The 13,986-nt window shown below is 42.1% G+C and overlaps 1 protein-coding gene across 3 annotated transcripts in view; it reads right to left on the bottom strand.

The window, feature by feature from the left end:
* Positions 1-13,986, bottom strand: part of LOC140455514 (WD repeat-containing protein 26) — a 97,292-nt gene that overhangs the window by 72,693 nt on the left and 10,613 nt on the right. For all 3 annotated transcript variants that reach the window (XR_011952910.1, XM_072550459.1, XM_072550467.1), the window contains exon 4: positions 9,618-9,754. Coding sequence is in view for 2 of the 3 variants with exons in the window: in XM_072550459.1 (XP_072406560.1) it covers positions 9,618-9,754 (137 nt within the window). In the remaining variant the exon portion in view is untranslated. The remainder of the gene's footprint in view (positions 1-9,617; positions 9,755-13,986) is intronic.

The following is a 13,986-nucleotide window of genomic DNA, read 5'->3' as shown; positions in this document are numbered from 1 at the left end:
TACAGATTCCTCACCTCAGTAGGCAAAGAACCATTATTTAAATGGATTACCAGAAACATCTGAAATCATTCACGAAAACATTGGTCAATTTCAAATTCTGGCCAGGTATTGACCTGGTTAGGAAGCTCATTTTGTGACTGGAAAATAATAGGGAAATATGATCAGGGAACCTAATTGACAGGATATGACTAATGGCATCCTGCAAGGATCAGTGTGGTGGTATTATTTAGCCTTTTTATCAATGCAAATGCCAGACTAGAGAACCATATTTTCACATTCTTGGATAACACAAAGATATTGTAAGCAATGCACATGGAAGCATAAAGTGGCAGAGATATTGTCAGCTTAGGTAAATAAGCAAAATTTGACAAATGAATTTCAATGCAGGCAACCGAGAGAACACCCCCCTTTGGCCTTAAAATGGCTAGTACCGGGTGAAGAGCTAGAAACAGTAGGGACCAAAAAGGACTTAGGAGTGCAGATACATAGATTAAAATACATTGAGCAGTATCAGGAATACAAAGTCTGTTTGAATATTGTAGTGGAGGAAGCTGAAAGACATGGAAAGATTTGGACAATTGTTGCATTGCAGAAGATTAAAAATTGAACATAATGAAACTGAAGAGTTAAAGTTGAAGTGTCGTTGTTCATCTACAGGTTACTAAAGGTTAAATAACTGGAAAGAATGCAAGCCAAAAGCTTTTGGAAGACAAGGAAGGAGTCATATAGAATTTATCAATTTACAAACATTTTGAAAAGTTGTCACTTTGTCCTGAAATTTTCTTAGCAACAGCCTCTGAACTACAGTGGCTGTTTCAGCAAGTATATTGAAGGGGAAGCAATGGTCTCGCAGTATTACTTCTAGATTTAATCCAGTAACTCAGTTAACATTCTGGGGACCTCGGTTAGAATTCTGCCACAGCAGATGGCAGAATTTGAGTTGCATAAAAGGAATCTGGAATTAAGAATTTAATGACCATGAAACCATTGTTGTTGGTCTGAAAAGCTCATCTGGTTCACTAACATCCTTCAGGGAAAGAAACTCTTACATTCACCTGGTCTGGCTTAAATGTGAATCCAAAGCCACAGCAATGTGGTTGACTCTCAAATGCCCTCAGAAATGGCCGAGCAAGCCACTCAATTATATCAACTGTTACAAAGTCTTAACAAGGCAGATTGCCAGACATCAACCGCAGTATCGAAATGACAACAACAAAAATAGCCCTGTCAGCTCAGTCAAAGTCCTCCTTACTAATATCTGAGGTCTTGCGCCAAGATTGGGAGAGCTGTCTCAGACTAGACAGGCTGAAGTCTAACACTGTCTGTAAGATATGATTCCATAGATATGAGCGTGTCTCAGATATCCCAATCCCTCAAATGCCAAGTCCCTCCAGCTGTACAGGACCAGTAGAGGTGGCAGCTCAGTGGTATACAGTTAACAGGGAGTTGCTCTGGGAGTCCTTAACATTTCATGGGCACATATCTACCACATATCATCCCTCAGCCGATGAATCAGTATTCTATGTTGAACACTACTTGGATTAAGCACAAGTGTGGCTAGAGTGCAAAAATGTACTTCAGGTGCGGGATTTCAATGTTCATCAAATTGGTTTGACAGCAGTACTACTGATTGAGCTGGTCAGGTCTTAACGATCATTGCTGTTAGATGGGATCCATGGCAGGTAGGGAGGGAACCAAGAAGGAAAAATTGTACTTGCTTTCACCTTCACCAATCTGCCTGCTGCAGATGCATCTGTCCACAATGGTATCAGTAAGAGCAATAACCACAAAGTCATTGTGGAGACAAAATGCTGCATTCAGACAACACACTCCTTGCATCACGTGGAGCTATCATCATGCTAAATGGGATAGATTTGACCAGATCTGGCAACTCGACTGCATACCCATGAGGCACAGTGAGCAATCAGCAGCAGAATCATGTTCCAACGCAATCAGTAACCTCATGGCCCAGCGTATGCCCCAGTCAAAAATATCAATCCTGGTTCAATGGAAAGTGTAAGACATGCCAGGAGCGGCAATAGGCACACCTACAAAGGTGATGTCAACCTGGTGAAGCAACAGTGTTACTTGTATCCAAACAGCAAGTAATAGATCTAATGGGTCAGATTCAAGTTCTGCAATCCCACTAAGTCCATAATGAATAGTGGTCAACAATTAAACTCACCAGAAGAGGAGTCAGCTCTACAAATATCCCATCCTCAACGATGGAAGAGCCCAGTACATCAGTGCAAGAGATAAGGCTGAAGCATTTCCAATCTTCAGCCAGAAGGACCAAATGGATGATCCATCTTGGCCTCCATCATAGTCTCCAGCATCACTGATGCCGGACTTCAGGCAATTGAATTCACTCCCCATGATAAAGAAACAGATGGAGATATTGGATACTGCAAGAACTATGACCACAGTTAATTGAATTCTGGATAATCAAATGCCGGATAATTCAGCCAAGAAACTGGACCTTGCGATCTTACTGGATAATCCTATAATCGGATAATCGAATAATCGAAGTTCCTTTGTACAAGGCACAGGTCAGGACTGTGATAGAATATTCCCCACTTGTTTGGATGGATGCAGCTCCAACAACACAATTAGCTAGGTACCATCCAGGAAAAAGCAGCCTGCTTGACTGGCACACCAACCATAAGCATCGACTCCCTCCATCACAGATGCTCAGAAGCAGCAGTGTGTACATCTACAAGATGCAATGCAGAAATTCACCAAATACCTTTAGACAACATCTCCCAGACCCAAAACCACTTCTGTTTAGAAGGACAAGGGCAGCATGTACATGGGAACACTACCACCTGCAAGTTCCTCTCCAAACTACTCACCATCTTAACTTGGAAATATATTCCTTCAGTGTTACTGGGTAAAAATCCTGGAATTCCCTCCCTAACAGCATTGTGGGTGTACCTACAGTATGTAGGCTTCAGCAATTCAAGGCAGCAGCTCACTAACATTTTGTCAAGGGCAATTAGGGAGGGGCAATAAATGCTGCCAGCCAGCAATGTCCATGTCCTACAACTGAATAAAAAATCTTAAGTGTACTAGTTGAAGGAAAAGAAACCTTAAATTAGGACAAACAGCACTTATCTCTCAATAAAATACCTTCTGGCAATGACTAAAGTTCCAGAAGTCAGCATTTTAATTACTGCAACTCAAAGCTCAACTGTTACTTACTAAAATGCATGTCCGATTCTCATCTAAACTGAAGTTGAATTTAAGTATAGCCATTGATACCAAAGCTGCTAGCATTGAGTCTTTGACAACAGGAAATCAACCAGACAGTCAAAACTCTATTTGGATTCTTTGAATTCAGATGCTTGGGCCACCAGTGTTTTCCCAGTTGTGTACAATTAATTTGAGGATTTGTAAAAGCCAACAGAAGATGGTTAGAAAACAAAAAGAATAAAAAGGTTAACTACAACATAAAAACAAACTGACAGTTTCTTAAAATATATAAAAAGGGAGAGAGACCCCTTGGTGCAGGAAATGGCAAATAATAATGCAAAACATTTACAGGCCGAGGAGAACCAGGAAATGCAGCAGTATCAAGTAAATACTCTATCAATCTTCACAGTACAGGACACAAATAGCACTTCAACAACCACTCAATGAAGGTACCGAATGTACGGTCACTTAAGACAAAAACCTATGGTGTTGCTGTAGTAGATTAGCATGGAGAGGGGACTGGCTAATACAAAATAATGTTGGAATAAGAAGCATTTTCAAGGTGGCAACCTGTAACTAATGGAGCACCGCAGGGTTCAGTACTAGGATCACAATTATTTGTGATTCATATTAATGACTTGGATGACAGAGTACGTTGTGCTATCGTCAAGTTTGCAGATGATAGAAAAATAGGCAGAAGGGCAAGCAGCAAGGATAAGTCTACAATGGGTCAAAAAGCTCCATGGAGTGAGCTAAAAGTTGGCAAATGGAACACGATGGGAAATTAAGAGGATATGCACTTTGACAGGGAGAAGAGCTGAATAATATCTAAAGAGAGTCATACAGATGTACAGCACAGAAACAGACCCTTCGGTCCAACTCGTCCATGCCGACCAGACACCTTGAATTAATCTAGTCCCATTTTCCAGTATTTGGCCTACATCCCTCTAAACCCTCCCTATTCATATGTCCATCCAGATGCCTTTTAAATGTTGTATTTGTATCAGCCTCTACCACTTCCTCTGGCAGTTCATATATGCACCACCCTCCACGTGAAAACGTTGCCCTTTAGGTCCCTTTTAAATTTTTCCCGTCTCACCCTAAATCTATGTCCTCTAGTTCTTGATTCCCCCCGACCCCAGGGAAAGGCCCTTGTCTAATTACCTGATCCATACCCCTCAGCCTCCTACATTCCAGGGAAAACAGCCCCAGCCTGTTCAGTCTCTCCCTACAGCTCAAATCCTCCAACCCTGGCAGAATCCTTGTAAATGCTGAAAGCCTGCAGAAATCTGCAGTTCCAAAGAGATTTTGGGGGGGTCTTCAATCAGAAATCTCAAAAAAGGTATCACCCAACATTTGTAAAAGGGTTGAATAGGAAGGCAGGCACATTTCAAATGAATAGAAAGTTAAAACAGGGAGGTCTTGTTATAACTATATAAAGCACTAGTCAGATTACACCTACAATATTGTAAACTGTTTTCATTGCCTTATTTAATGAAAGGTTGGCTTTGGACACCGATGAGAGAAGGTTCAAGGATTGATCCCAGGTATGAAGGGACTTTCATTTGAGATGAGGTTTAGCAGATTGGCTTGTAGTTATTGGAATTAAGTAGAACAAGAGAGGACATTATTAAAACATAAAAAATTCTCGAGGGCTTGTTAGGGTGGATGCAGAGAGGACTTTCCCCTTGTGGGAGTGTGTTTAGGACAGAGGGCATAATCTCAGGATAAGGAGTCACCCATTTAAGACAGCAATAAACAGCATTTTCTCCCCCCTCAGAGGGTAGTGATTCTGTAGAATCATTTACTGCAGAGACCAGTCAAGGCTTGGTTGTTAAGTATCTTACTCAAAAGTGAGATAGGTTGTTTTTTTACGATCAAAAAAGGGAATTCATGGAAAAACAGTAAAATGGAGGATCATCAGATCAGCTATGATCTCAATGAATGATGGAGCAGACCTTTTATTGAATATTCACTCATGGGACAAGAGCATCACTAGCTGGGTCAGAATTTATTGCCCATCTCTTGATGTGGTGGTGGTCCGTATGCTGCATGTAGATCCATAATGCCATTGGGGAAGGAACTCCAGGATGTTGATCCAGCAACACTGAAGGAATGGTGATATATTCCCAAATCAGGAAGGTGAACGGTTTGAAGGGAAACTTGTTGGTGATTGGGTTCCCATGTCCTTGTCCTATATGGAAGTCACCATTGGTTGAGAAGGTGGTCTAAGGATCCATGGTGAATTTCTCTATTTCTTCTTGCAAATAGGAGTACCAACATATACAGAGGAACCTCGATTACCCAAAGGATACAGGCGTGGAGTATTTGGTTTGGTTAAATTGAATTCTGGATAATCGAATGCTGGATAACAGTTTCGCCAAGCATCGGGACCTTGAGATCTTGCTGGATAATTCGATATTAGGATAATCAAGGCTCCTCTGTACTAAATGCTGATGACAGAAGGAGTGAATATTTGTAAATGGGTGCCGCTGCTTTGTTCTGGACAGTGTCAAGCTTCTTGAGGGTTGTTGCAGTCATCTGTGCAAGTGCGGAATATTCCATCAGACTCCTCATTTGTGCTCCAAGATGAAGGACAGGCTTTTGGGGAGTCATGAGGGAGTTACTCACTGCAGTATTCCTAGCCTCTAAACTGCTCAGTTGCTGTATTTACATGGTAGTCCCCAGCATGTTGACGGTAGGGCCAAATGAACTATTTCTACTCCTATACCCTCTGGAATTTTTTCAACATCCATTTCTGCAGAATTGTACCATCATCTCAGATGATTCTCAATGCTTGAGATTAATGGGACAGTTTCACTCCATACGGTAGCTCATTAGCCACTTATTGCAAAGCACGATACAATCACAGATAAGGACATGTTCGAGGGAACCCTAACACCCCAAAGATCTCAGACTCCCAGCAAGTGTGGCAAGTCAAAGTCACCATTAAACATGAGGAGAATGTAAATATGCAGAGCAGAGGAAAATCACCTATACAGCGTATTCAAAAAGAATGGGTACCCAATGAACACAGTCTGCCGATTTCTCAGCAACAAACTCCAACAAGCAGACAAAACACATCAAGAAACCCTAGGCACTCGTCCCTACATCAAAGGCCTCTCAGAAATGATTGCCAGACTACTCAGACCTCTTGGCATCATGGTAGCCCACAAACCCACCAAAACACTAAAACAGCAACTAATGAACTTGAAAGAGCCTATACAGACAATAAGCAAAACTAATGTCATCTGCAAAATACCTTGCAAGAACTGTAACACTATTTTGGAAAACAGGCTGAAAACTAGCCACCAGGATACATGAACATCAACTAGCGACAAAAAGACATGACCCACTCTCACTAGTATCTTTACATACAGATGAGGAAGGATACCACTTCGACTGGGACAACACATCCATCAGAGGACAAGCCAAACAAAGACACGCACAAGAATTCCTAGAGGCATGACACTCCAACTGGAACTCTATCAAACACATGGACTTGGATCACATTTACCATCCCACAAGAAAAAGAATAGGAAATGAAGTCACCAAAGGAAATGATGTCAGCAACCTGAGGAAACTTAAGCACAAATGGAAAGCAGGCCATACCACCGGTGCTTCATCCTGCAGCATACTGATGTTACCTAGTATGGTGACGAAATGCCTGAAAACAAATCTTCCAGTTCAGTGAGCTAACCTACATCTAGAACGTAAATACCGCAAGGTTGGATAGGATTCCAGCAGAGATTTTCAAACTTGCGGAAGCAGGGCTCACCCATCTTCAATGGCTCCTGAAAATCTGGGACAAGAAGAAATCCTTGCTGATCTCAGGGATCCACGATCAGCACAGTCTTCAAAAAGGTGACAAAGTGCACTGTGGAAACTACTGAGGAATCTCCGAAGATCAATGTCCGAATTCTCAGTAGCAGATTGTCTCTCAGTCTGTGAAGAAATCCTTCCAGAAAGCCTCTGTGGCTTCTGCCAAAACAGTGAATCTATTTTCATTGCTCGGCAACTTCACAAAAAAAATGCAGGACCGCCAACCACGTTAAGGTTTTACTGTTCTGACCAAGGTTTTTGACTGGGAAAACCCTGTCAAAGGTTGGCTGCCCAGAGAAATTCATCAACATCCTCTATCTCCTTGAAAGATACTGGTGATAAAAACATTGGAGGCCAAGCAGGGATGCATCATCACCCCCACCAGCCTTTTCTCCATCGACACTATCCTTCATGTTGTCAAGAATAAGCTTCCCAAGGTTGCAGACATTGTCTACAGGAGGGATGGAAAACTCTTCAACTTTAACCTGAGGAAATCCAAGAAATCAACACTGACATTGTTTGTGGAACTTTAGCAAGTGATTAAAACACCATCTTTGTTCTCCTGGAAGAGAATCTTCAAGCCTCGCTTAACACCTTTGCAGGAGTACACCGAAGAATTGGTCTCAGCCTCGATCTCAAGATGACTTAAGTCCTTTGCCAACCCATGTCTGGGCAAGTTCCAGTCTATCCATTAAGATCAACAAAGCAATCCTCTCAAAAATGGAACATTTTGCCTACCTGAGGAGTCACATGTCATCTAAGATTGACATCAATGCAGAGATCCAACACTGCATCCAATCAGTGAGTGCCACCTTTGGACACCCAAGGATGACAGTCTTCGATGTCCATGATGTGTGCTGGTACTAAGATCTTCGTATACAAGGCAGTCGTCCTTCCAACTCTTCTATATGGCTCAAAAGCTTGGACTACGTATAGACGCCACCTCAAGGCCCTGGAGAAGTATCAACAACACAGACAGGTTCTCCGCATCAGCTAGGAAGACAGGCATACTAATATAAGCATTCATGAAGGAGCCAACAGCTTCAGTATCAAGGCCATCATTATTCAAAACCAACTTCGCTGGGCTAGCCACATGCTTACAATGTCTGAGTTCTCACTCCCAAAGCAAATCTTCCTGGCCTAGCTCAAGAAAGACACTAATGAGAGAAGTGCTTCAAAGACTGTCTGAAGGCTTACCTCAAGAAATGCAATAACGCCAACACTTGGGACACTTCTGTTCCACTTGGAGGAACCTCATTTTTGAAAGGACAATTCTTCAAGAATACCCATTGTGATAGGAGGTACAATAAAAGGAGCCTGAGAAAGGATCCCCTCTTAGTGATCAAATGCACAGACTAATTCCATACCCCAGATACACCTGCCAAGTATATGGTCAGAGGAGCTGCCCTCTGAACAGACTCAACCACGTGAGGACCCACAGAACCAATGACGAGGAATTTCTAGGTGCACAATCATACTCATTAGCGAGTGATCTCCGATGACTATTGTAATGATATGTTTGTTTATAAGAAATTATTTGAGTTTACTGAATAAATCTGGTGATAATTTGTTTCTCTTTATTACAGATTAGAATTAAAATTAGTATTTTGGCGATTAAATAAAATATACACCTTTGGTAGGCTTCATGGAAGAAAATAATGGGGTTGCTGCTTGTTATTCAACAAGCCCGTATGCAAAGTACATGGAAGTCTTGTCTTCTGTAATTTCTCCCAGAAATAGTGTGCTTGCCCCATCCACCAGGGAAAGAATATAGGGAATGGATAACACCCATCACAAGTCAGCTCATTTAGATGAAAGCACAAAATAAAATAATTACTTAGCACAGAGGGCTCTGTTTTAGTGTTCCTACCTCTCAGCCAGAAGTTCTGGAATTAAGTCGCACTTGCCCAGCTCAAATTAAAAATATCTAAAACACTCAAGTATAATTTTCATCACTCTAGTCTGAAAAATTTCAGAAATAAGCAACGCACCAGCCAGAACATGTCTGTGAAGGTCATGGAAATGAGGCCAAAGATTAACTCAAAAATGCAGAATTTTTAAATTGCCTTTTAGAAATGGATTGAGGTGCCCATGTATAATCATCATTTAGTAGCTAATACCATAAATTTTGTTAACAGCACAGTTACTTCCTCCAAGCAATGACTGCAGGACTCCTTATAGTACCCAATAAGATGTGAAGTAATCTTAAAGTACCAAAAAAAAGCATAATTAAAGTTTAGTGAGCCATGTGATTTAACAGGAAGGTAGTAGACTAATATAATTGCTAGACTATTCGTTCAGACATGCAGGTAATACTCTTGGAGACTCTGGCTCAAATCCAACCATGGCAGTTAGAAAAATTCGAATTCAGTTAAAAAAATCTGGAATTGTCATGACAACTATGAATCCATTGTCAATTGCTAGAAAAGTTCATCTGGTTCATAATGTTCTTCAGGGAGGAAAACTACTACCCTTACTTGGGCTGACCTACATGTGACTCTTAATTAGGGATGGATTATAAACACTGCTCAAGCCAGTGACGCTCACATCCCATGAATGAATAAAAAAATGTTTGCACTTATCAGCACTTGCTTTTCTCTTACCCACTCAAGATGTGGATACGCTCAGTGTTGTATTTCAGAGGAGTCAGTTCACAGCGCAGGACCTGAAGAGCTTCCAGAACTTTGCCATCTTCCAGATACTCCAAGTACTTCTGCTGCAGAAGCAAGAACTTCATCTTCTGAAAAAGATTCAGCATTAAGCAAAGACCAAGAATTTCACAATTAATCTGTAGGTTTAGATTAGATTATTGAGCTATGATTTTCATGTTGAGTCATGTCAGAGTTAGATTGTGAAGGAATGCTTCAGTCTTCCATATCCAATTTTCAGGACGACATGGATTGATGATTAAAGTCTCAACCTCCTTCCGAGGACCTCAGCATCACAGTTGCCAGTTTTCAAATAATTTTATATGATTTCAATATGGAGGTGAACACAATAGATATCAAATAAGCTAAGGGATGGATCTCTCCGTTTTGGTGAAAACATGGACAAAACAGCTAAAGGAGGGCTACTGCCTTGACATCAAGGCTGCATTTAACCAAACACGGCTTCAAGAGGTCTTTGCAAAACTACATGTGGGTCCTATAAGTCCATGCACAAATGCTGCAAAACCTGGATGGTTTCTTGGCTCGGACTGATGCATGGAAACAGACTCTTTTGTCCAACCAGTCCCTGTTGACCGTATCCCAAACTAAAAAAGTTCCACCTGCTTGAACTTGGCCCATATCCCTCCAAACATTTCTGAATCCTATACTTATCCACATGTCTTTTAAAATGTTGTAACTATATCTACCTCCGCTGCTTCCTGAGTTCATTGCATACACAAACCACTCTCAGCACCACATGACATCCCAACTCATACAGTCAATGATCTGACCAATGAAAGCAAGCCTGGTAAATGCCTTCTTCCCTATCCGTGATACCATTTTCAAGGTATTGTGCACCTGCAATCTCGGTCTCTGTTTGACACATTTGCCAAGGCCCTGCTCTGAAGTGGTTATTAACATTTGTGCAACACAACTGCCAAGCAAAACATCTCTATCAAATGAGAATCTAATAATCTCCTCTTGACATTCAAACATATTACCATTGCTGGAAACCAACCCCCCTTACCTTGGACTGGGGTATACAAGGTCAAAAGTCACAATATTAGTTTATTGTTCAACAGGTTTATTTGAAATTACAAACTTTCAGAGTGCTACCCCTTCATCAGGTAAAGTGGTGCTGTGAGATTTATAACTTGTTTGGATTATAAATCATCCCTCTACTTGCTATTCAGCTGTTAACACTTTACTCACACCGTTTAACACTTTTTAATCACCTGCAAAGACTAGTTATTCAGCCTGTCGACATTTCACTCTCAGCATTTCTACCAGTTTTTAACACTTAATTACCTGGAATCATCTTGCAATTATCTCTCTGCCTATAAATTCTGTGCCTGTGCACTTCCCTCCACTTTACCTGGTGAAGGAGTAGCACACCGAAAGCTTGTGACTTCAAATAAACCTGTTGGACTCTAACAACCTGGCATCATGTGACTTCTGACTTTGCCTGGATGAGTGCATGTCCAATAACAAACAACTTGAAAAACAATAAAACAGCCTGCTTAAATGGTACACCATTCGTCATTCACTCCCTTCACCTCCACCAGTGGCAGTGTACCAAATACAAGATTCACTGCAAATGTCCAAAAGTTACTCCAACACCACCTTCCAAACCCAAAACTGCTAACATGCAAATCGATAAAAGGCATCAGAAAAATGGAAACACTACTCCATTTGTAGTGTGTCATTTGAGATGCATGCTCCTCGCCAAGTCATGCATCTTGACATAGAACTGTATTGTTCCTTCAGTGCCCCTACATTATCTACAACACATCAGGGTCAAAGTCCTGATATTCTCTATTCAAGACCACAATTAAATCATCTATCATTCTGATACTCAAAATATATATACTTGCATTTGTTTTTATCATTCAAATGAAGTTACGTTTTATCCAAGTTTCACACATTTACTGTGGAAGTGGCTTTTGCTGGCCTGCTTGTTTACAGCCATTTAGACATGATATTGCTCACGCCTAGCTTAAAACTCCTTGCCCTGGATGGCCCTAGTATACTAGAACATTCTACTTTCCCCACATATCTTCTGCCCGGTCACCTGCAGCCACCTGTTAAACAAAACCTCAACCCAGGCAGATGTTATCAACGGGAGAATGTAGCATTTGGAGCTTGCACTGACTCAAGGTCCGAAAACAATAGCTTGTTATGTACAGTCTTGAGAAACTGTCAGCTCGGCATCTGTCATACTGAACAAGTCCATGGCGATCGGGAGCGCTTTGGAGTAGCGCTGGATTTTGATTAGGAAAGATGTGCTCCCCATGACATCATGCAATAAAAATTGCCAACACTCAAGGTCTGAGTCCAGAGATTTTCTTCAAAATTTATCACAAAATTGAAACCTACTCAAACGTCTGGTATATTTGGTATGCTTTTCTCCCCCTGGGACAGCTAATGGTTGATTGTCTTGTGCAAATCCTGTATAAATGAACAATTGGATGAGTATGCTGCTGTACTGGTATCCCAGAGGTATGCAGATCAAGAATCTGGACAGAGTTCAGGCTCCACCATTAAATTCACAAATCTGAAATAACCATAAAACCTCCCACATTGCAATTCAATTAAATAAGGAAATCTAATATCACTACCCAGCCTGGCTTTTGTGACTAGACTCTCAGCAATATGGTTGACTATCAACCAGTCTCTGAAAGACCCAAAAAAAAAACTATTAGTTACATCAAACTGCTACAAATGGAACATTTGATATACTCAAGTTAATATTAAAGTTAAGACAATAGCAACAACATCTAACTAATCTCACCCTAACAAACAAATATTCTACACTAATTCAGTAGATAATGAAAATTGCTGGAAATGCTGACTACTGGACCTGATGCTAACTGCTCGATCTATGCTTTTAGACTTGCATGTTTTTTTGTTTAAAATGTGGAGTGAAATGACAATTGTTTTAAAACCAGGGATGGGAAGGATTACTACATGATTTGAAAGCAAGTAACTTGATACAATTCTGAAAATTGCTTGTACAGCTGAGGGTTAGTTGCAGATAAACTGAAGTCGAAGGGTTGTGTGCAAACGGAGTTTTGGTTGGCAACAAGTAATGGACTTGTTTGTGGATTACAGTTTGGTTTTCAAGGAGGCAGCTGAACAGCTTAGGGTTGTGAAGACCACAGAAAAGCTGTCAAACCGACTAGTTTAGGAGCTCTGTTCTCTGCAATAAGCCCTTTCAAGCCTGAAAAAGAGTCTTGTTTTTCCTTCGGCAGCTGTAGTAAACAGACTTTTAACTGCTAGATCAGGTATCTTTTTCTAAGTGAAATCAGCCACCCTATGTCTCTTACGCACCCGCGATCTCTTCATAGCCAACTGCCGCCACGACATTAACCGCCTCAACCTGTCCACCCCTCTTACCCACTCCAACCCCGCACCCTCGCAACGTACACCCCTCCACTCCCTCCGCGCCAACCCCAACCTCACTATCAAACCGGCAGACCAGGGAGGCGCGGTGGTAGTTTGGCACACCGATCTTTACATTGCTGAGGCTAAATGCCAGCTCACGGACACCTCCTCCTACTGCCCCCTTGACCATGACCCCACCTCCCATCACCAAACCATCATCTCCCATCCACCGCCTCCAACCTCATCGGCCCACAACCCTGCACCGCCCGTTTCTATCTTCAGACCAAAATCCACAAACCTGACTGCCCTGGCCGACCCATTGTCTCAGCCTGCTCCTGCCACACTGAACTCACCTCTGCATACCTCGACATGGTCCTGTCCCCCTTCGTCCAAGAACTCCCCACCTACGTTCGGGACACCACCCACGCCCTCCACCTCCTCCATGATTTTCGCTTCCCCGGCCCCCAACGCCTTATCTTCACCATGGACATCCAGTCCTTATACACCTCCATTCCCCATCACGAAGGCCTCAAAGCCCTCCGCTTCTTCCTTTCCCACCAACCCAACCAGTACCCTTCCACTGACACCCTCCTTCGACTGACTGAACTGGTCCTCACTCTGAACAACTTCTCTTTCCAATCCTCCCACTTCCTCCAAATCCAAGGAGTAGCCATGGGCACCCGCACAGGCCCCAGCTATGCCTGCCTCTTCATAGGATATGTGGAACAGTCCATCTTCCGCAGCTACACTGGCACCACCCCTCACCTTTTCCTCCGCTACATCGATGACTGTATTGGCGCTACCTCGTGCTTCCACGAGGAGGTTGAACTGTTCATCCACTTTACTAACACCTTCCACCCTGACCTTAAATTTACCTGGACCATCTCAGACTCCTCCCTCCCCTTCCTAGACCTCTCCATTTCTATCTCAGGCGACCGAC

The sequence above is a fragment of the Chiloscyllium punctatum genome, chromosome 3 (genome assembly GCF_047496795.1).
Source record: "Chiloscyllium punctatum isolate Juve2018m chromosome 3, sChiPun1.3, whole genome shotgun sequence".
NCBI lineage: Eukaryota > Metazoa > Chordata > Chondrichthyes > Orectolobiformes > Hemiscylliidae > Chiloscyllium > Chiloscyllium punctatum.
Note: the sequence above shows the minus strand (reverse complement) of the source record. Positions and strands in the feature narration are given on the sequence as shown.